The sequence below is a fragment of the Alosa pseudoharengus genome, unplaced genomic scaffold (assembly GCF_046254945.1).
Source record: "Alosa pseudoharengus isolate Yale_2024_CS ecotype anadromous, Long Island Sound unplaced genomic scaffold, YU_APseudo_1.1 YU_APseudo_1.1_scf_48, whole genome shotgun sequence".
In the NCBI taxonomy this organism is placed as follows: Eukaryota; Metazoa; Chordata; class Actinopteri; order Clupeiformes; family Clupeidae; genus Alosa; species Alosa pseudoharengus.
Window position 1 is genome coordinate 104,299 of NW_027468822.1, and position 23,204 is coordinate 127,502.

Genomic DNA, 23,204 nt, shown 5'->3' on the forward strand with positions numbered 1-23,204 from the left:
AAGACCAGATCTTGATTTCACAACTGACGATGCTGGGACCTCTGCCACCTATCCCCAGCAGTGCAGTGCTCTAAATATAAACTAAATTCATGTGTGTGTCACACTTCTTTTGTCAACTTTTATATAGCTAAAAACATGAATTCTGGTTAATGATCACTGTGGAATTGTTTTGTGTAAACATTTTGCATTATTACAATATTGTTTATGTCAAATGATTAAAGACATAACAAAAATGTATTTATATAGTGTTGATAACAGCATAATAATAACCACATTCATAATCTCATGTAAAAAACAAACAAGCACAAGGCACATTTTTGGACACATTGGGGACTGAAATGGATTTAAGAACCCCCTGAGATTGAATGTCATCACTGAGACATGGTGAAACACATGGATGCCAATCAACATACATGTGTATGAACACCAGTCAACACTAAGATATTACTCTGTGCTCTTCTGGGAGTACTTGATGCAGGCATTTCACATATATTTTTTACATCACTTTGGCTACGCAAGGCTCTGACTTGCACAACATTGACACAATGCAACACAGGACCTCAACAAGCCCCACTCTTTAACTTTTTTTTTTCCTAACGAGGCGCCGTTGGATTCCCGCTGACCTACTCTATCCCATTAGTGTATCGAAGGAAAACCACTTGGTAAAGGTTAGGAAGCAGTCGAGGGCCAGGAGAAGGCACTGCACCATCCTCCCTGGAATGTTTTACCCCCACACGTGTCGTTGAAGATGAGGCAGGAGTATCCAAGAGACCCGGGAGTATGTAATCCTCCAGGTCAATCAACTGATTTTCCCACCACGCTCTCATACTCTGGAAAGCCCACCACAGATGTTTCATTTTTAACTTCACTTTTCTACGTTTTCACTTTTTTTGTGTGTGTGTGTGTGTGTGTGTGTGTGTGTGTGTGTGTGTGTGTGTGTGTGTGTGTTTTTCCTCCTTTTTTGTCCTTCTCTTATAATACATCCATTTCATTACAACCCAGCTACAGTTATTGTTTTATGCTTTTCTTGCCAGTGCTGAACATGACCATAACATGAGCTGTTTTAAATTTGCTTTAGAAATGACATGTACTTAGTTGCAGCTCTTCATCCTCTGTGGGCCACATGAGCCAGGAAGTACTAACTGTACTTTCCCTGACCATTCCTCTTTAATAATGACTGTATATCGCCAGGAAACAACTGTATTGTAATGTGGCGCTGCACAAATGCAGTCTGTAGTCTGGAAGACAGGCCATGAATCTTGCAGAGTTAGGAATGCCATGTTCATTCACTAATGTATTTTTCTCCGTTTCCATTCTGCTAAGTGAGCCTGGTGTTGCCCCAGAAACAAGTGGTGCCACAAATATCCCTGAGTGGCCAGATTACAGCCAAGACCCCATGGCTATCCTTGACCAACTGTTCCCACAAGAGGTTAATATGAATCTAGTAATCAAGTAACAAGTAATCAAGTGCATTCCCTCTATGTCCCTCCGCAATCTGTGTTCTCTCCAGTCCTGTGAATCCGCTCTTTGTTACTGACTTTAACTGTACATTTTTTGACAAAAGCAGACCATAATTATTCTTTTCACTTCTGATTTTCATGGCTCTTATTGCAGGTGAACAATGTTCCGGGTAGCCCTGGGGAACAACAGAACCATGTCCTGGACAGGTGAATATTACATTACATTACATTACATTACATGTATGCATTTAGAAGATGCTTTTATCCAAAGCGACTTACAAACGAGGATTAACAATCAAGCTACATAGAGGGAAGTGTGTAGAAGAAAGTAGTGCTGTACAGGGTGGAGAGGGTAATGCAGGGTAAGTGCTAAGACAGGAGGTGCTCTCTAAAGAGTTGGGTCTTGAAGTTTCTTGAAGCTGGAAAGAGACACCCCTGTTCTCTTGTGTGTTCCTCAAAAAGACCAGATCTTGATTTCACAACTGACGATGCTGGGACCTCTGCCACCTATCCCCAGCAGTGCAGTGCTCTAAATATAAACTAAATTCATGTGTGTGTCACACTTCTTTTGTCAACTTTTATATAGCTAAAAACATGAATTCTGGTTAATGATCACTGTGGAATTGTTTTGTGTAAACATTTTGCATTATTACAATATTGTTTATGTCAAATGATTAAAGACATAACAAAAATGTATTTATATAGTGTTGATAACAGCATAATAATAACCACATTCATAATCTCATGTAAAAAACAAACAAGCACAAGGCACATTTTTGGACACATTGGGGACTGAAATGGATTTAAGAACCCCCTGAGATTGAATGTCATCACTGAGACATGGTGAAACACATGGATGCCAATCAACATACATGTGTATGAACACCAGTCAACACTAAGATATTACTCTGTGCTCTTCTGGGAGTACTTGATGCAGGCATTTCACATATATTTTTTACATCACTTTGGCTACGCAAGGCTCTGACTTGCACAACATTGACACAATGCAACACAGGACCTCAACAAGCCCCACTCTTTAACTTTTTTTTTTCCTAACGAGGCGCCGTTGGATTCCCGCTGACCTACTCTATCCCATTAGTGTATCGAAGGAAAACCACTTGGTAAAGGTTAGGAAGCAGTCGAGGGCCAGGAGAAGGCACTGCACCATCCTCCCTGGAATGTTTTACCCCCACACGTGTCGTTGAAGATGAGGCAGGAGTATCCAAGAGACCCGGGAGTATGTAATCCTCCAGGTCAATCAACTGATTTTCCCACCACGCTCTCATACTCTGGAAAGCCCACCACAGATGTTTCATTTTTAACTTCACTTTTCTACGTTTTCACTTTTTTTGTGTGTGTGTGTGTGTGTGTGTGTGTGTGTGTGTGTGTGTGTGTGTGTGTGTGTGTTTTTCCTCCTTTTTTGTCCTTCTCTTATAATACATCCATTTCATTACAACCCAGCTACAGTTATTGTTTTATGCTTTTCTTGCCAGTGCTGAACATGACCATAACATGAGCTGTTTTAAATTTGCTTTAGAAATGACATGTACTTAGTTGCAGCTCTTCATCCTCTGTGGGCCACATGAGCCAGGAAGTACTAACTGTACTTTCCCTGACCATTCCTCTTTAATAATGACTGTATATCGCCAGGAAACAACTGTATTGTAATGTGGCGCTGCACAAATGCAGTCTGTAGTCTGGAAGACAGGCCATGAATCTTGCAGAGTTAGGAATGCCATGTTCATTCACTAATGTATTTTTCTCCGTTTCCATTCTGCTAAGTGAGCCTGGTGTTGCCCCAGAAACAAGTGGTGCCACAAATATCCCTGAGTGGCCAGATTACAGCCAAGACCCCATGGCTATCCTTGACCAACTGTTCCCACAAGAGGTTAATATGAATCTAGTAATCAAGTAACAAGTAATCAAGTGCATTCCCTCTATGTCCCTCCGCAATCTGTGTTCTCTCCAGTCCTGTGAATCCGCTCTGACTTTAACTGTACATTTTTTGACAAAAGCAGACCATAATTATTCTATTCACTTCTGATTTTCATGGCTTGTGAATCCCATTTTAGTTTCACTAGAGCAATATCCACATGTCTTCTGTCTTTTTGTTTTTTTTCAGTGCACGTATGACACAATTGATTTGGAGTTTTTAGACCTGTGATGGGACAGCTCCCCCTCCCTGAGCAGACACTTTGTGTGTGTGTGTGTGTGTGTGTGTGTGTGTGTGTGTGTGTGTGTGTGTGTGTGTGTCTGATGGGGCAGCTCCCCCTCGCTGAGCAGACACTTTGTGTGTGTGTGTGTGTGTGTGTGTGTGTGTGTGTGTGTGTGATGGGGCAGCTCGCCCTCCCTGAGCGGACACTTTGTGTGTGTGTGTGTGTTTGTAAATATTGTGTATATAGTTTGTGTTTTATAATAAATATTATATAGTTGTTTTAATTGTTTTTGTTTTAAATAAACTTTTCTTTAAAAAAAAACTTGATATATCCTGCTTTTTTTTCTACCTTTAAAAATCTAGACTAGGTGCCTGATATCACTAAATCCCCACAAGTTAGTCACACAACACATCATTCCCTCTCCTCACTTCAAATAAGGGTCATGAGGGTCAAACCAGGGACATCAAGGGGGTCAAACCAGGGACAAGTTCAAAGACCACCTCTAAGGTAGAGACTAGGCTCTGAAATGGACAGTGTAAAACACAGGGTGCCGAGGCTCCTTCCCAACAGGGGGTGCCTACACACCTCCTGATGAAAACAATAGAGGTGCCGTCCTGCGAGAACATGGGGGTTTGACCGGACTGGTAGGTGTGTCTTGGTAGGTGAGGCAAAAACAGACTGTCAAATCATTCAAGCAGAATGGAAGGCAGAAAAGCAACACAAAAGACCAAACATCTGGAGTCTTCTTTAGGTTTGTTAGAAATATACTTTGTATACGTCTATACGTCTTTGTATATATACGTCTATACGTCTCACTCACACACACACACACACACATACACACTGTTAGACTGTAATCTCCCAATCTCTCTCTCTTTCTCTCTCTCTCTCTCTCTCACACACACACACTCTGCTAGACTGTGTTCTCTCTCATAGACACAGACAGACTGTCATTCTCATATACTGTCGCTAAAGGGCCCAGAGTGAAAACATGCTATTAAAAGAGTCATATGTGATTACATTTATGCATTTAGCAGACGCTTTTATCTTTTATATAAACATACATTTTGTCAGCTATCAATTACTTCAGGACCATTGTATTATAATTGTTATATTTTTTATTATTATTGTTATATTTTTATTATTATTACTATTATTGTCTGTTTGATTGCCCTGTTCTACATTTTAAATATTTTTAATAAACATTTCATTGATTACAACCTTGTCTTTGTCTATTTACATTCTTTTTAACTTTACTTTTTAAACCTGGAGCCATTCATAAGGCTAAAACTATGCAAATAACTTCAAAACAATAATACTAATACATATTTTGTTTATTTAAATGCAGAAACAAGTCATAAAATCAATGTTTAACTTTACTTTACTTTACTTTACTAACTTTGAGCCATTCATAAGGCTAAAACCATGCAAACATAAATGCACCTTTTAAAAAACAGGCCTTGTTGCTTTAAATGTGTGCTGGTGCCTTTAATACGTCATATGGTAAGTAGCCATGTGCTCGGGGTGACATCGAACAACAGCTTTTGAGTGACACGATGGGCAAAGGAGGATGAAAGGGGGTTTCGTTCCAAAAATATTCCAGTTTTTACTGCAAAATTCTTCTTCTTATTATTATTATTATTATTATTACATACCAAACAAGCAACTGACACAAGTGATAATGGATAAACCTTTGAAATGTTTATTTATGTCTGCAAATTGTTTAACAACATCATTGCATTTTGGTTTTAGTGTAGAACATCTCTTTTCCATCATATCGGCATAACAAAGATGACTCAGTGATTTTGTCTGTCAGAAATGTCCCATAATCCACGACCCGGTCGACTCCTGTACCCATCCAGTCAGCGCCAGCACGGAATTCCAGAGAGAGTCCCCGAAATCTGGAGGTTCGCTTTACATCCTCCGCTATCAGAGTGGGAACTTCACACTCGGTGATCCGGAATAGGTTCCTTCTCCTTCTGTTGCAGAAGCGTAGAGAAGTGGCCCAGTTCAGCGCTCGGGGAGGGTAATTGTCGGCACCCACTCGTACATGCCGCGGCTCTCTTTGCAGAACAGCCGGAGTTTGTCCAAAGCAGGATCCTTCCACGAGTCCACATTTGGGCTCTGCAATAACAAGGCACACAAGAATTAGTATGACCTAAACACGAACTTAACCTACAAATAGCTGCAGCATAAATGTCATGATAGGTTAAACAGGAACTGAAGTGATGCAAAAGTGTAGCCTACCGTGATAAGAATGCAGTGAACGTCTTTAGATTCCTCCGACTCGTCAATGCCAACGATACTGGCAAGGCGCTCGATGTCATTCACCCTCACGATGTTGATGTCGTTTTCAAAGCAAAAAGCCTGGATGAGGGTGAAGTGAATCTGACGGGCAATGTCGCATTCGTACTCCTCGTCAATCACTAAGACGCAGCATGCCACATTGTCTGGATAACTGTTGAATGACAATGACACTTGGTTAGAAACTGATTCAAATAACCATGTCATGTAACAATAGCAGATATATTTATCAGGTTCCAGAAAGATTTCTTATCCAGAAATATTCGCTGTTTTACTTACACATTCATGACTTTTGCTGATTCATGTACCCCGACTGTCAAGCAATCTTGATTCTTCGCCGAAACGAGTAGCTCTTCCAAAGCAGTACCGATGACCTGCATTCTGTGGATAAGAGAATAACGAGTTAAATCACTATTGTAAGCAATTGCGCAGTAGGCCTAGGCTAAATCAGTGTTTCCCAAAGACTGGGTCGCGACCCACGGGTGGGTCGCAGGAGATTTTATTTGGGTCGTCAGCACAATTTATGTTGTCTAATAGGCCTATTTTATACCATTTAGCCAGGAAAGCTATCAGTTTTCTATTAGGATAGTTGGCTATTGGACATGGCTATTCAATTTGCGTCATAGGCTGTAGATAGTTTTGATTGTAGATTTAAAGTTAATAGCAACCTCCTCACATTCCTTATTTTTTCGGATTTAAAACGCTCAACAGTGCATTATTAGGCTACAATTTAAATTGACATTTTAAACGCTATTATTTCCTCTCGTTTTCCACCTCGCAAACTCTATACTGTAGGCTACAGTAAAGGCGCATTCTCTTTTGACTATTACGCAAAAGCCTCTTGTTCTGATAGCAACCTCCTCACATTCCTTATTATTTCGGATTAATCCTCCTCATCCATTTTGGTGTTTTGTTGTCAGAGATGGTTTCCTCTGGTTTTTCTGCCATTACCTGTGAAACCTCGATATAATCCACTACACAAACTTTCAACAGTCAGTGCAACCACTTGAAATACTTGCAGTGAAATGACAAATTGTGGTTGGTGCTTAAATCTGCTATCTGCAAACCACATGTGCAGACCTGTTACAGTGCACCACATGAGCTGCCTTGCAACACATGTGGAGATCTCTCTCTCTCTCTCTCTCTCTCTCTCTCTGATACGTCTCACTCACACACACAGACACACACACACACACACACACACACACACACTACATGATTGTCACATATGACGCTCAAACCCACAGTTTAAAAGACAACCCTGCTATCATATATGATATCTGATAGAGTACACCATATATGCATGGTGGCCAGTAATCATATGTGCTTCATGGTAAAGGCTTTTGCAATCATGAGTCAAATATTATATGGTAATGTAGTGTTTCATTGTACACCGTATCTTGGAATGAGATGCCTAATTGTGGTCTTAATAGTTTTATTGTCAATATGTGTGAATACAGAGTAACGGAAATACAGTTTAGCATCTAATCAGAAGGGCAAGTAGCAGGGTAAAGATGGGTATGAATAAGTATTGATCTACTAAAGAGCAATGTGCAGCTGAAGTATGTTAATATACAAAATATGCTGTACTACTATATATAAGGCAATGTACAGATGTACAGGTATACATATGTAATATGTAGCCTACTAATACACAGATGTTTAGATACATTCATATATGTGTATGCAGATGTACAGCGTGAATAGGAAGGGAAGGTTAAGCAGGAGACAGGGTTTCAATAGGGTGACAACCGTGGGGAACCTGCTGGTTTTAGGCTGAAGGTGTACACATCTCTTGTGACCAAGGAGAGCGGGCTGAACTCCAAGCTATGGGCCTTGGCTATTGGCAGTAGACCCCGATTCAAAATTAATCTAGAATCTCACCCAAGCGCCCCCCCCCCCCCACACACACACATTAGCTTAGGCTAAGGTCTTGTGAGAGGCCTACTAGCTACTGTGATGGCTTGGGGAAGAGTGCTTGTGCTCACACAGGCTGCAGCTACTCACAGAGGCCCAAACTTAGGCTGAGGCCTTGTCAGAGGCCTACTAGCTACAGCTTGACCTCTGGTTTGACCCCTGACGCTTGGAGAGGCACAGAGAGGCCTAGGAGACAGTGCATGTTCTCACACAGGCTGCAGCTGCTCACAGAGGCTCCAAAGACTCCTCTCTGTCCCCTGCGCGCGGGTGTGTGAGCATTACCCTGTATGTATCCTACACCTAAACTTAACCCAAATTAAACACGCTAATCAAACTAGCTAACACACTCTATCCTAAGCCCGCAACACAAAGTGCCAATCACCCCCCCCCCCCCCCCCCTCTGGGTACCACCCCCCCCCCCACGGACAACCAGGCTTAAGCACCGATAAGTACTGGTGCACTGTGCCCCACTTAAGCTAACCTCTCAAGGGTTAAGGCCTTAAGCAGAACCGAAAAAATCTCAAACCCATGGTATACCTGCGGATTCGCATACGATTCCGGCCCTAGCAAACCTACTAGCTCCGCTAGTGAAGACCGCTGCCAAAAGTATCAAATGTGGAACACACTTCCAAATGTGGAACCCACCACCACAAATGCTCACTAACCCATAGTTGCATCATATGTGAAATCCACTGCTAGAGACATCACATCTGAAGACCACTGCAATGGCATCGTATATGGGGAATCCACTACATGATTTTCACATATGACGCTCACTCCCACAGCATATGTGAAATCCACTGCTAGAGATATCACATCTGAAGACCACTGCAATGGCATCGTATATGGGGAATCCACTACATGATTGTCACATATGACGCTCACTCCCACAGTTTAAAAGACGACCTGAACATTTTTGTTCACAAACTAGTGTGTGTGACTCGCCTTTTGACCCAGAGAGCGCTAAGAAGTTGGAACATTTCACTGACGGAAATTGGAATTGTGGAGGCTACAATAAACGGTATGGTACACAGTAAAACATATTTTTCTGTTGTTATTCTAAAGAAATCTGACCCATGTTTAAACTCTTTGGGACAGATGTGCATTCATGCTCTGAAGACAGCAAACTACATGTTGATGTACTAATAACCAGCAAGCTGACTAGACCATTTGAGTGAAATGATTTTTTCTTAAATTATTTTCCTTTTCAGGGCCTACATAACTAATCAGGATTGGTATTCCTTGGTTGTCAAGCAGCATTGACAAGTAAGTACAACATGGAGCAGATAGCAAAGCTCAATGGATCAGACATCCTACTCATAACATTGGTATTTCACTATTTCAATGAACTCTCTCTCTCTCTCTCTCTCTGTGTGTGTGTGTTTTTTGCATTTATTGAAGGATGGCCGCTGATAGGCGTATTGTCTACTGCCTGTTATGTGAGAAGCCTCATGAAAATTTGTCAAGTCACCTTAAGAAGGCCTGTATGAAGGACAACACAGAAGAAGAGCGTAACGCTGAGTTGACCAAGGCCAAAATATCCCAAAAAGAATGGACGAGAGTGGGCAGACGTTGGGAGTACCATGAGGTTGATTCCTTAATGAATGAGGAAGATCCCCTCCGTGCCCTCATCGACCGGCTGAAAAGCAAGGGCTTCTTTATAGTCAAAGACCCATCGGAAAGGTTCGATTCTCCCTTTAACCCTCTATACCGTTCTGTATTCTCCTGTAGCGGCCGGCCGCAATTCTTAAAGAGACACCTGCTACAGTATAACCTTCATACATGAAATAATACGGCGTTAGTGGGTACATAAACACCAGACTTTTATTTTGACACACTTAAATGGCTAGGTCGCTATTGACATTTCTCCGGTATTTTTGAGTTTAGCCTGTTGACTGACCGGCTGAGGACTTACGGTGCCTCTGGAGTTATGGCTTCTAACAAGCGTTCGCGTCTTTTCTCATTAGATGCATCCACCATGTTTTGATGTAAGTGACGATCATATTGATGTAAGAAAATGACAAAATAAAAACATGAAAGTGTAATATATTTAACGTTAGCATCCTCCCGTTTGTCATGACTGACTAGCTGCCTCTCTGGCATAAAAAAAATCGTATGGCTGTCACTGTGAAAGTTTGAGTTTGAGTTTAGCTAGCACCAGCAAAATATAGGCATAATTCAGTGATGGGTCATGGCCTAATTAACAATAAAGTTTATGATAAACCCATGCCAGGTTTATTTGCAGTTATATCTTAACACATAACATTAACATTACCCCTTTCTGGCATGTACAGTAAAGCTAACATTATCAAATCCCACTTACAGATAGTTATTGCAAACTAGGCTACTATTATGTATGTCTCTCTCAATGAGTTTTTATGTTGACTAATAACCAAAGCGGGAACCACCGTTGTGTTTTCTGCTTATGGATGTTAGGAAAATGTATTTGTATACAAGTAGGCCAATGTCTCGTCATCTTTGTGATTACAAAAAAGCCTGCTAATTTGCTACCTTCACTGATGTAACGTTAGTCTGAGACTCGTAATGTTAACGTTAGCACAGGATAGGTTGAAGGTTAGTGAACGAGTGCAACAGGTTCATTATCATCAACTGATCAAGTTTAGATAAATTATATAACATGATGTGCATGTAAAACAAAACGTAAATCCATGTCAGGTTTAACAGTCCCTGTTCTTGGTGACATGCTTATCAAATGAGTCACGATTTCATGCGCTATGCTTCTGGCCTACGTTAGTTCATATCCTCATCATTTTTTAGCTGTAGCCTAAGGCTTACTGTCCAGCTAAATCCCAAATAAGTGCAAGATATGCCAGTCTATTTCAATGAAATCAGTACTCATATAGTATCTTGTTTCCCAGCTTCTAATACATAAATATGTGAACCATATTTATAACTTTTTGTTAGTGAAAGACTTTGAGACTGTAAGTGAGTAGGCCTATGGCCGTCTATGGGAAACATGAATATATAATTCTTAATGGATCATATATCATTTGAAAGAGCCATTTCTAATCTTTAAACTGAAAGAAACTTACAATTGACACTTTTCATTAGATTTTTAGTTATTCTTGGTTATTTGAAATGTTTCTCAAATTGCCCTTTTCTCTTAGAATTCCCAGGAATCTGGGGCATTGTTATAGAATTCCACTGGGGTATAGAGGGTTAAATGACTTATGGTTTCAATCTTTATTAGTGTTCATAAGGCATCTAATATGTGTCTCTCATCTGTTGTTGGTTATAATTAGCTCTCCAGCTGAGCAACGGCAGCTTCTGCAAGACGTCACTCCGTGGATGCGCAGTATGGTTGCCAAACTTAAGACTGGAGTGAACGTGGCAACAAACTACACGACACAGTTCCGATACTTTTGTATGGGCGTGTTGTCTGTGGTATACAACAAATCTTTGAAGAGTATAGAGACTTTCAAAGTACGCAAGTGTCCAAATTTTATTCCTGCACAACAAAATTAAATCATCTCAGTCATGAAATGCTTTGCATACATTTAAAGGTAAGAAATTATACCTGTTTCAAAAAAAATGTGCTCATTCATGTATACCATCTGCTCTACAGACTGCAGGTTGGGTTGATAGACAGCAGACATCAAGTGGTGTGACCATCCAATTCAGTGATAATTCAGTGGCCTGTACTCTCAGAAAGGAAGAAGAAGAGGTACTGTATGTTGCCACAGTCTAAACGACTTGAATAATGTATTCCAAATTCAATCTGGTTGCTGATATTTTCATTTAATTCAACAGTGGTTTGAGTTGTACTTTACCAAGATACGGCCACTGGCTTTACTTAGACAAGATGAAGATACGGACGACGAAGGCTGCTTCTTTCTAGGACAGAATGGTGGTCCCATTGCAAACACAAAAACAGATTTACAACGTCTTTGGAAGTTGTAAGTATATGTACTGTGCACACACACACACACACACACACACACACACACACACACACAAGTACACTGTATAAGTTGATCCACAGACACCAGCTAGAAGATGTTTAAATTGGATCAGGTTCTATTTTTTTTCACAGTTCATGTCATGCATACATAGGTAAAGCATATTTATCTTTCCATGTTGTCAGTTGTGAGCAGAAAACTCAAAGCAGTGAGCCGATTCCAGAGGATACACAGACAGCTAGTGGGAGGTGTGTGCAAGCAGTGGTATATGTTCTTCCAAGGTCTGTGTCATGCACACCAGTGTAAACCATATGTATTTGTTTCCTATTTACTCAGTTGTGAGCAGACGACTCAAAGCAGTGAGCCGATTCCTGAGGATACACAGACAGCTAGTGGGAGGTGTGTGCAAGCAGTGGTATATGTTCTTCCAAGGTCTGTGTCATGCACACCAGTGTAAACCATATGTATTTTTTTCCTATTTACTCAGTTGTGAGCAGACGACTCAAAGCAGTGAGCCGATTCCTGAGGATACACAGACAGCTAGTGGGAGGTGTGTGCAAGCAGTGGTATATGTTCTTCCAAGGTCTGTGTCATGCACACCAGTGTAAACCATATGTATTTTTTTCCTATTTACTCAGTTGTGAGCAGACGACTCAAAGCAGTGAGCCGATTCCTGAGGATACACAGACAGCTAGTGGGAGGTGTGTGCAAGCAGTGGTATATGTTCTTCCAAGGTCTGTGTCATGCACACCAGTGTAAACCATATGTATTTTTTTCCTATTTACTCAGTTGTGAGCAGACGACTCAAAGCAGTGAGCCGATTCCTGAGGATACACAGGTGGCTGGTGAGAGGTGTGTATTGTGTTTGCAAACAATTATCTTTTAAGGTCCCTGTTACACCAATGTAATGCACATTAATTTCCCTATATTCTCAGTTGTGAGAACATCAGTCAGAGCAGTGTTTCCCAAAGACTGGGTTAGGTTATTTGGGTCGTCAGCACAATTTATGTTGTGTAATAGGCCTAACTTATACCATTTAGCCAGGAAAGCTATCAGTTTTCTATTAGGATAGTTTACCACAGTCACGGCCCTCTGCGCAATTTTGTATTTAGAATAGCTCTGAAACTGGGGGGGGGGGGGGGGGGCAACACGTCGCACAGGGGACAGCGTGGACATCTCATTCGCAAAATGAAACATTTCTGTGCGGACCTCGCAGTGGCAAAATGCAAGGGACATCAGCCTAATCAGCTCTTCAACTTGAAATCCAGTCAACTAAAGCAGGCATCCGTATGCGGACATGGCTATTCAATTTGCGTTATAGGCTGTAGATAGTTTTGATTGTAGATGCACTCTTTAAAGTTAATAGCAACCTCCTCACATTCCTTATTATTTCGGATTTAAAACGCTCAACAGTGCATTATTAGGCTACAATTTAAAAGGACATTTTAAACGCTATTATTTCCTCTCTTTTTCCACCTCGCAAACTCTATACTGTAGGCTACAGTAAAGGCGCATTATCTTTTGACTATTACGCGAAAGCCTCTTGTTCTGATATTTATTCATTTCTCATTCTTACAATCTGTTGAAAGGTATGTGCTATATGAATGAGTGAATGCTTTAATGTAGCGCTTTTGAAAGTACACCCAGCAGTCCTGAAATTAACCTATTCTCATAGCTCTTCTTCCTCAGCTTTGAATACAACAGCTCTTGACCAGTTTGAAACATTTGTTGAAATGTTTCCCGTCACTCTCAACGACGAACCACCCACAAAAAAGAGGAGGATGAGCGCTGGATTTGAAGGCCGTGACGTTTATGACAAGTGGAGAGGAGAGCAGTACAAGATGCGCTTAAATTATATCCTCGGTAAGCATCATGCCATGCATCATGTCATAAGTGTCATGTCTTTGAAAACAAAACAGAATGTTGTAGATACTCTAAAAGAGAAGGTGTGCTGATTTTCATTGTTTCTGTACTGACACCAGCTTACAATTCCATCTCAGCTCACATTGGCAGGCATCAACCGACTTTGGACAAAGTCCGTCTCGTCATCTCCAAAGAAAAGTGGCACGCAAACCTCCCGGACCTTAAGGATATTCTTCAGGCTTGGATATCTGAACAGAAGACGAGCATTGAAAAGGATGGCAAAATCATAAAGGCAGTTTCGGAGCAAAAATGGAAAGGGCTTCAGATCCAGGACTTTGGTGGAGATAAGGGAAAAGGTGAGCAAACAAGAAACATAACAAATGAAAAGCAATGTCAAGATTTGAAATGGACATGGCCGTAAATATTCTAGTCTGTTCTGTTGTAGGTGTCGTTGCCACCATGCCATTCACCAAAGGAGATGTCCTTTGTGACTACCATGGCCGAATAATCCCGGCATCTGAAGGAAAGAAATTGCTTGCAGAACAGCAGAGTGGAGAAATGGGCTATCTTTTTTTTTTCAAGACCAGAGGTGGTGCCAGTCTTTGTATGGATGCACAGACCTTCCCTTGTGAATGTCACCCTCTCAAAGACACATTTGGGAGGAGGATGAATCATTCTAAAAAGAAATTCAATGTCAAGCCGGTACATTTCCAATTGAAATTCCCTGATGGTTGCAGAGACACTATACTGTTCCTGGCAACAAAGGATATCCAGTGCAATGACGAAATCTTGTGGGACTATGGCGTAAACAAGACATCATTCAGAGGTGAAGGTCTTGACTTGGACTGGTTAGATGAATGAGACAAACATTTTTCTGGTGTTTGCTGACATTGCTGTGCTGGATTTGCCTCCTATATGCCGCTTTTAAGCACCAAAAAAGAACGTATGTGTATGTTGATTTGTATTCAAATAAAGTTCAAAGTTCTAGACTCTGCCCAATATCTCTCTCTCTCACACAAACACATACATACACACATACACACACACTGCTAGACTATGTTCTCTCTCTGTCTCTCTCCCTCTCTCTCTCTCTCTCTCTCAAACACACACACACTCTCTCTCTTCTCTTTCTCTCTCTCTCACACACACACACACACACACACACTGCTAGACTGTCATCTCCCAATCTCTCTCTCTCTCTCTCTCTCTCTCTCTCTCTCACACACACACACACACACACACATACTGTGTTCTCTCTCTCTCTCACAAACACACACTGCTAGACTCTAGACTGTGCTGTCTCGCTCTCTCACTCACACACACACACACTCTCTGCTAGACTGTTCTCTCTCTCTCTCTCTCTCTCTCTCTCTCTCTGTCAAGAATCTTTATTGGCATGAATGTAGATACAATATTGCCAAAGCAGGTAATAAAGATGTAAAAAGAAAATTAAAAAATAATAATAATAATATTTAAAAAAAGAGATAAAATAGCAGTGAAATAGGTGAATAAATGAATAATAATAAAACATAACAATAATAATAATAATGACAATAAAAAAGAGCATTGTGCTTTGTTTATATTATTTGGTTGACTCCTCTCTCAAAATGTGGCAGGACTGTAGGTATTTTGAGGCAAGTTGGGTAAGTGACTATCTCACCCAGGAGGAATGGAAGTTTTAGTTCATTTTTGAGAGTAATGAATACAGGGTGAATATATTCTATATCATTGTAGGTAGTCGGGGAGGAAATGTAATTCATCCTCTATTGCTCCATTATTACAATGAGCACATAATGTGCACTGTCTCACACACACACACACACACACACTGTTAGACTGTAATCTCCCAATCTCTCTCTCTCTCTCTCACACACACACGCACACACTCTGCTAGACTGTGTTCTCAGAGTGAAAACATGCTAATAAAAGTCATATGTGATTACATTTATGCATTTAGCAGACGCTTTTATCCAAAGCGACATACATTTTGTCAGCTATCAATTACTTCAGGGCCCTAACATTTACACTATTCCTTTTCCAGAAGCACTATCAGAAGCACTCTTTTTAGAGCTCATTTCACATCTCCCATTAGCCTACATTACCAGTGGCGGAGCCAACTGGCCAAAACAATTCCCTGCACCCTTTTCACTTTGAGGTTTTTTGCACATACACTTTAAAAGTGTTTTAAAGCTTACTACACACCAGAAAAGGACACAACCTGTTTTATAAATTTCTTGGAGTGTTCCTTTATTCGTTAATAATTTTTAGATTTGAATTAGACCTTATTTTACAGGCTTATACACAAGGGAATATTTTACAACACTTGGAAACTTCATTTATTGCATTCACAATAGTTTTTTTTTTTTCAACTTTCTTCCTTCAGTCAACATTTCAGTTAACAATAACACACTTTAGTATTCATTTTTTTACTTTGAAACACTCTATATTCGTATTATAATTATTATGTCTGACTGTTATTTCCTTAAAGTCCAAATAGCAGGGCCTTGTTAAAGTTAAGGTTACACATTGTGTTATACAGTAACAATGGATGTGTGGATAGGATAGTCCACATTGTTAAGGGCAATGATGGGTTTGAGACAGTCGCAAGGTATGTCATGGGAAGGGGGTTTGTAGGAAAGTATCTTGCTAGATAATGTACTGTAATACCTGGCCAGAACTACAAGGCCCAGAATGCTTAGCGGGGAGAGAGGAAGTGGCAAGGAAGAAGAGGGAAAGTGGCTGGTGAATAAACCTGGAATAAACACGCTTTTCAGTTTGAACTCGTTTGTACGTGAATCCTTTATATACTATGCAGAGAACCTCCCCCTGAACATATCAAGGTTTACAATAATTTAGCCTACTTGACGCAAGTATGGATGTTTAATCTGCTCACCAATATCGCCATAGGGGAGCAGTATTGCCATAGAGCAGTCTTTTAGGCTATCCTTGTCTCGGCCTATCATTGCAGAGCGCGACCTCCAAAACATGACGTCAGCCCGCCCTTAAAACAGGCACACACACCCCCGTCTTTAACTGAGAAGACGTAGCTTACAGACAGCAACGAAGAATTATCAGCAGCAAAGGAATCAGCTAAAGGTAAGTCCATGGAAACTTGATTTGTTGATGATAAAGTTTGTCAGTGCAGTGATGTTAAGGCCTGTAAACAAAGTCTTTGGGGTCACTTTTAAGAGAGCCCCGTGCGCAGGGATGGAGTGAGAGAAAGCGGAGAGGTTTTTCGAACTGAGAATGAGATGCTTGTGGAACGTGCTGTTGAGACTGGAGCTAGTCATATTCAAAATAATGCAAAAATAAATCCGCAGATAAAACCAAAATCCTCGTTCATTTGCTAACCACTTTCAGATAGAATGTAAGATTGAATATGTTGTCAGAGATTTGTAGGAAGCAAGAAACCAATAGAGCTGCACAGTCCCGCCCACAGCCAAAACGCGGTTAGGTGCCGGATGTAAGCTTCCCATTCATTTGTCCCATTGACGTTTGGAAAAATCCGTATCTAAAGAGTTTTACAGCATGTCTTAGGCTAACCAGCTACGGCATAACTCATAAGCATACAACATATCATTTCGGGACTGTGCAGCTCTATTTTTACTGGTCCCATTGACCTATTTGGGGGAGGGGTAGTATAATACCAGTGGAGATCACAAAAGGAGGAGATCGCGGGGGTGCGACACACACACACAGACACACACACACACTTTAAGACACACCTCTTTTGTTGCTGGGGACAGTGGCAGACACACAGAAAGTGAGTGACTAAATCCACTAGCAACTTTTACCACTGTCTTTCTGCCTCACTGATAGCACATTAGCACATGTGCATAACCCCTCCCTCCATGCCACAGCCGAGCTGTGGCCACACTTATACCTTTTCTTAAAATAGTTATATATATATAGATATATATATATATATATATAGACTTTATTTCTGCATTGTTACACTGTTGGACTTACTCATTTGCACTATCACCATGACCACTATCACCATTGCACTCACTCACACAGAGAACCTTACCTTACCTTACTATGCACAGAGAATAACAGGCTCAGTCCCTGCCTCAGTCATTGCAAGTGCCTCTTGATTGATTAATCACAACTATGTGTATACTGTTTTTTAGAATTGATTTATATAAAGTGTTAGTTAGTATAATTTGTATGTTAGTATATTTACTATTTATCTTCTACTGTCCTTGCTTAGTTGTGTTTTTATATTATATACTTTAATTACTTTTTCTGCTGTTAGTGAATGTGTGTGTATTGTCTGTGTGCTACTGAGACCTTGAATTTCCACTGGGGATCAATAAAGTATATATCTATCTATCTATCTATCTATCTATCTATCTAAATTCACCTCATTCTGTGAAAAGTTTGCTTATAACAGTGTCATGTAATAACAGTGTCATTTCCTTCATTTTTCATTTTGATTTCTAGGTAACCCCTGCCTTGAAGTGCATTTGTTGTTTGACTTAAATCGACAGCTGTTGAAGTGGCATACAATGTAAGAATTAGAAAACGCTGAATACTTGCTAATTCCTTAATAATACATCTCAATTGTCTATTTGCATGTATTTTAAGAAAGAAAGGAACAGTGTACATCAATCAACAGGACCTTAACATGTAAATGCACCAGGTTTAGTCACTAACTAGTTTTCATCTGCAGTCCCTGGCAGGTTGATATTTTAAAAATGGGATTGCACATCCCAGTGATCTCATGACTCTGTGTATGTGGATTGTGATGAACCTCTTTAGGCCTATCCACTCTTCCGTTGTTTCTGCATGTGTTTGCACGTGTCTGCATGAGCCAGTTGTAACAGTGTGTAAATCATTGTTTATTTATGTTTTTTATAGGGACGGACCTGACAGGCAAATCATTTACTGCCTTAAATGCAAAAAGCCGTATGAAAACTTGTCCACGCATATGAGAAAGGTCTGCATGAAAAAAGACACGGAGGTAATGCAGAAAGAACGACTCAGGCAAGCAAAGACATCCCAAAAAGACTGGACCAAGGTGGCCAGAAGTTGGGAATACGGTGAGATCGCGGAGTTAATGAACAGCGCAGATCCCTGCCGTGCACTCATTGAGAGATTGGAGAGCAAAGGCTTTTTTGTGCTCAATAACCCAGGACGCTCCACGGCAGATGTCGTTACAAATGAAAAAGAAGTGGTATGTTTTTTTCTTAACTTGTTTTGTGTGTGTGTGTGTGTATTTGTTGTTTTCATTGCTGTTGTTTCTGTAGATGATCCAAGCTTAGGGGTTAGGAAATTTACATAAATCGCTGTTTGTTTGTATTGCAGGTGAACAATGTTCCGGGTAGCCCTGGGGAACAGAACCATGTCCTGGACAGGTGAATATTACATTACATTACATTACATGTATGCATTTAGCAGATGCTTTTATCCAAAGCGACTTACAAACGAGGATTAACAATCAAGCTACATAGAGGGAAGTGTGTAGAAGAAAGTAGTGCTGTACAGGGTGGAGAGGGTAATGCAGGGTAAGTGCTAAGACAGGAGGTGCTCTCTAAAGAGTTGGGTCTTGAAGTTTCTTGAAGCTGGAAAGAGACACCCCTGTTCTCTTGTGTGTTCCTCAAAAAGACCAGATCTTGATTTCACAACTGACGATGCTGGGACCTCTGCCACCTATCCCCAGCAGTGCAGTGCTCTAAATATAAACTAAATTCATGTGTGTGTCACACTTCTTTTGTCAACTTTTATATAGCTAAAAACATGAATTCTGGTTAATGATCACTGTGGAATTGTTTTGTGTAAACATTTTGCATTATTACAATATTGTTTATGTCAAATGATTAAAGACATAACAAAAATGTATTTATATAGTGTTGATAACAGCATAATAATAACCACATTCATAATCTCATGTAAAAAACAAACAAGCACAAGGCACATTTTTGGACACATTGGGGACTGAAATGGATTTAAGAACCCCCTGAGATTGAATGTCATCACTGAGACATGGTGAAACACATGGATGCCAATCAACATACATGTGTATGAACACCAGTCAACACTAAGATATTACTCTGTGCTCTTCTGGGAGTACTTGATGCAGGCATTTCACATATATTTTTTACATCACTTTGGCTACGCAAGGCTCTGACTTGCACAACATTGACACAATGCAACACAGGACCTCAACAAGCCCCACTCTTTAACTTTTTTTTTTCCTAAGGACCATTGTATTTTCCCTCTGCAATCTGTGTTCTCTCCAGTCCTGTGAATCTTTGTTACTGACTTTAACTGTAAATTTTTTGACAAAAGCAGACCATAATTATTCTTTTCACTTCTAATTTTCATGGCTTGTGAATCCCATTTTAGTTTCACTAGAGCAATATCCACATGTCTTCTGTCTTTTTGGTTTTTTTCAGTGCACGTATGACACAATCGATTGGGAGGAGTTTTGAAACCTGTGATGGGGCAGCTCCCCCTCCCTGAGCAGACACTGTGTGTGTGTGTGTGTGTGTGTGTGTGTGTGTGTGTGTGTGTGTGTGTGTGTGTGTGTGGTGTGTGTGTGTGTGTGTGTGATGGGGCAGCTCCCCCTCCCTGAGCAGACACTTTGTGTGTGTGTGTGTGTTCAAGTTCAAAGACCACCTGTAAGGTAGAGACTAGGGTCTGAAATGGACAGTGTAAAACACAGGGTGCCGAGGCTCCTTCCCAACAGGGGGTGCCTACACACCTCCTGATGAAAACAATAGAGGTGCCGTCCTGCGAGAACATGGGGGTTTGACCGGACTGGTAGGTGTGTCTTGGTAGGTGAGGCAAAAACAGACTGTCAAATCATTCAACCACTTTATTTGAGCAGAATGGAAGGCAGAAAAGCAACACAAAAGACCAAACATCTGGAGTCTTTCTCTCTCTCTCTCTCTCTCTCTCACACACACACACACACACACACACACACACACACACACACACACACACACACACACACACACACACACACTCTGCTAGACTGTGTTCTCTCTCATAGACACAGACAGACTGTCATTCTCATATACTGTCGCTAAAGGGCCCAGAGTGAAAACATGCTATTAAAAGAGTCATATGTGATTACATTTATGCATTTAGCAGACGCTTTTATCCAAAGCGACATACATTTTGTCAGCTATCAATTACTTCAGGACCATTGTATTATAATTGTTATATTTTTTATTATTATTGTTATATTTTTATTATTATTACTATTATTGTCTGTTTGATTGCCCTGTTCTACATTTTAAATATTTATAATAAACATTTCATTGATTACAACCTTGTCTTTGTCTATTTACATTCTTTTTAACTCAACCTGGAGCCATTCATAAGGCTAAAACTATGCAAATAACTCCAAAACAAAAATGCAGAAACAAGTCATAAAATCAATGTTTAACTTTACTTTACTTTACTAACTTTGAGCCATTCATAAGGCTAAAACCATGCAAACATAAATGCACCTTTTAAAAAACAGGCCTTGTTGCTTTAAATGTGTGCTGGTGCCTTTAATACGTCATATGGTAAGTAGCCATGTGCTCGGGGTGACATGAACAACAGCTTTTGAGTGACACGATGGGCAAAGGAGGATGAAAGGGGGTTTCGTTCCAAAAAGATTCCAGTTTTTACTGCAAAATTATTATTATTATTATTATTATTATTATTACATACCAAACAAGCAACTGACACAAGTGATAATGGATAAACCTTTGAAATGTTTATTTATGTCTGCAAATTGTTTAACAACATCATTGCATTTTGGTTTTAGTGTAGAACATCTCTTTTCCATCATATCGGCATAACAAAGATGACTCAGTGATTTTGTCTGTCAGAAATGTCCCATAATCCACGACCCGGTCGACTCCTGTACCCATCCAGTCAGCGCCAGCACGGAATTCCAGAGAGAGTCCCCGAAATCTGGAGGTTCGCTTTACATCCTCCGCTATCAGAGTGGGAACTTCACACTCGGTGATCCGGAATAGGTTCCTTCTCCTTCTGTTGCAGAAGCGTAGAGAAGTGGCCCAGTTCAGCGCTCGGGGAGGGTAATTGTCGGCACCCACTCGTACATGCCGCGGCTCTCTTTGCAGAACAGCCGGAGTTTGTCCAAAGCAGGATCCTTCCACGAGTCCACATTTGGGCTCTGCAATAACAAGGCACACAAGAATTAGTATGACCTAAACACGAACTTAACCTACAAATAGCTGCAGCATAAATGTCATGATAGGTTAAACAGGAACTGAAGTGATGCAAAAGTGTAGCCTACCGTGATAAGAATGCAGTGAACGTCTTTAGATTCCTCCGACTCGTCAATGCCAACGATACTGGCAAGGCGCTCGATGTCATTCACCCTCACGATGTTGATGTCGTTTTCAAAGCAAAAAGCCTGGATGAGGGTGAAGTGAATCTGACGGGCAATGTCGCATTCGTACTCCTCGTCAATCACTAAGACGCAGCATGCCACATTGTCTGGATAACTGTTGAATGACAATGACACTTGGTTAGAAACTGATTCAAATAACCATGTCATGTAACAATAGCAGATATATTTATCAGGTTCCAGAAAGATTTCTTATCCAGAAATATTCGCTGTTTTACTTACACATTCATGACTTTTGCTGATTCATGTACCCCGACTGTCAAGCAATCTTGATTCTTCGCCGAAACGAGTAGCTCTTCCAAAGCAGTACCGATGACCTGCATTCTGTGGATAAGAGAATAACGAGTTAAATCACTATTGTAAGCAATTGCGCAGTAGGCCTAGGCTAAATCAGTGTTTCCCAAAGACTGGGTCGCGACCCACGGGTGGGTCGCAGGAGATTTTATTTGGGTCGTCAGCACAATTTATGTTGTCTAATAGGCCTATTTTATACCATTTAGCCAGGAAAGCTATCAGTTTTCTATTAGGATAGTTGGCTATTGGACATGGCTATTCAATTTGCGTCATAGGCTGTAGATAGTTTTGATTGTAGATTTAAAGTTAATAGCAACCTCCTCACATTCCTTATTTTTTCGGATTTAAAACGCTCAACAGTGCATTATTAGGCTACAATTTAAATTGACATTTTAAACGCTATTATTTCCTCTCGTTTTCCACCTCGCAAACTCTATACTGTAGGCTACAGTAAAGGCGCATTCTCTTTTGACTATTACGCAAAAGCCTCTTGTTCTGATAGCAACCTCCTCACATTCCTTATTATTTCGGATTAATCCTCCTCATCCATTTTGGTGTTTTGTTGTCAGAGATGGTTTCCTCTGGTTTTTCTGCCATTACCTGTGAAACCTCGATATAATCCACTACACAAACTTTCAACAGTCAGTGCAACCACTTGAAATACTTGCAGTGAAATGACAAATTGTGGTTGGTGCTTAAATCTGCTATCTGCAAACCACATGTGCAGACCTGTTACAGTGCACCACATGAGCTGCCTTGCAACACATGTGGAGATCTCTCTCTCTCTCTCTCTCTCTCTCTCTCTGATACGTCTCACTCACACACACAGACACACACACACACACACACACACACACACTACATGATTGTCACATATGACGCTCAAACCCACAGTTTAAAAGACAACCCT

The 23,204-nt window shown here is 40.6% G+C and overlaps 2 protein-coding genes and 3 long non-coding RNA genes across 5 annotated transcripts; 3 read left to right on the top strand and 2 right to left on the bottom strand.

The window, feature by feature from the left end:
- Positions 1-5,626: 5,626 nt before the first annotated feature.
- On the bottom strand, positions 5,627-6,300 carry LOC143103556 (growth arrest and DNA damage-inducible protein GADD45 gamma-like). The gene is made up of 3 exons (XM_076267288.1): positions 6,200-6,300; positions 5,864-6,074; positions 5,627-5,740 (listed from the first exon to the last, which is right to left on the bottom strand). The coding sequence occupies exons 1-3, from the start codon at positions 6,298-6,300 to the stop codon at positions 5,627-5,629; spliced, it is 426 nt and encodes a 141-aa protein (XP_076123403.1).
- A 3,353-nt stretch (positions 6,301-9,653) lies between these two features.
- Positions 9,654-12,010, top strand: LOC143103570 (uncharacterized). The gene is made up of 5 exons (XR_012982894.1): positions 9,654-9,825; positions 11,101-11,281; positions 11,424-11,522; positions 11,609-11,754; positions 11,943-12,010. It is a non-coding gene; the product is annotated as an uncharacterized LOC143103570 (long non-coding RNA).
- Positions 12,011-12,544: 534 nt separating this feature from the next.
- LOC143103581 (uncharacterized) lies at positions 12,545-14,549 on the top strand. Its single transcript, XR_012982903.1, has 4 exons — positions 12,545-12,609; positions 13,433-13,620; positions 13,758-13,976; positions 14,066-14,549. It is a non-coding gene; the product is annotated as an uncharacterized LOC143103581 (long non-coding RNA).
- Positions 14,550-16,465: 1,916 nt separating this feature from the next.
- On the top strand, positions 16,466-20,763 carry LOC143103568 (uncharacterized). The gene is made up of 5 exons (XR_012982892.1): positions 16,466-16,716; positions 18,067-18,133; positions 18,484-18,799; positions 18,931-18,980; positions 20,022-20,763. It is a non-coding gene; the product is annotated as an uncharacterized LOC143103568 (long non-coding RNA).
- Positions 20,764-21,649: 886 nt separating this feature from the next.
- LOC143103559 (growth arrest and DNA damage-inducible protein GADD45 gamma-like) lies at positions 21,650-22,323 on the bottom strand. Its single transcript, XM_076267291.1, has 3 exons — positions 22,223-22,323; positions 21,887-22,097; positions 21,650-21,763 (listed from the first exon to the last, which is right to left on the bottom strand). The coding sequence occupies exons 1-3, from the start codon at positions 22,321-22,323 to the stop codon at positions 21,650-21,652; spliced, it is 426 nt and encodes a 141-aa protein (XP_076123406.1).
- Between the last annotated feature and the right edge of the window lie 881 nt (positions 22,324-23,204).

Bases quoted from the DNA above. Each gene is read 5' to 3' on its own strand.
- LOC143103556 (XM_076267288.1), bottom strand. From the start codon at position 6,300: ATGCAGGTCATCGGTACTGCTTTGGAAGAGCTACTCGTTTCGGCGAAG. The intron at 6,075-6,199 runs GTAAGTAAAACA...GTCATTCAACAG, and splicing joins TCAGCAAAAGTCATGAATGT to TTATCCAGACAATGTGGCAT. The intron at 5,741-5,863 runs GTAGGCTACACT...TTGTTATTGCAG, and splicing joins TTCACTGCATTCTTATCACG to AGCCCAAATGTGGACTCGTG.
- LOC143103559 (XM_076267291.1), bottom strand. From the start codon at position 22,323: ATGCAGGTCATCGGTACTGCTTTGGAAGAGCTACTCGTTTCGGCGAAG. The intron at 22,098-22,222 runs GTAAGTAAAACA...GTCATTCAACAG, and splicing joins TCAGCAAAAGTCATGAATGT to TTATCCAGACAATGTGGCAT. The intron at 21,764-21,886 runs GTAGGCTACACT...TTGTTATTGCAG, and splicing joins TTCACTGCATTCTTATCACG to AGCCCAAATGTGGACTCGTG.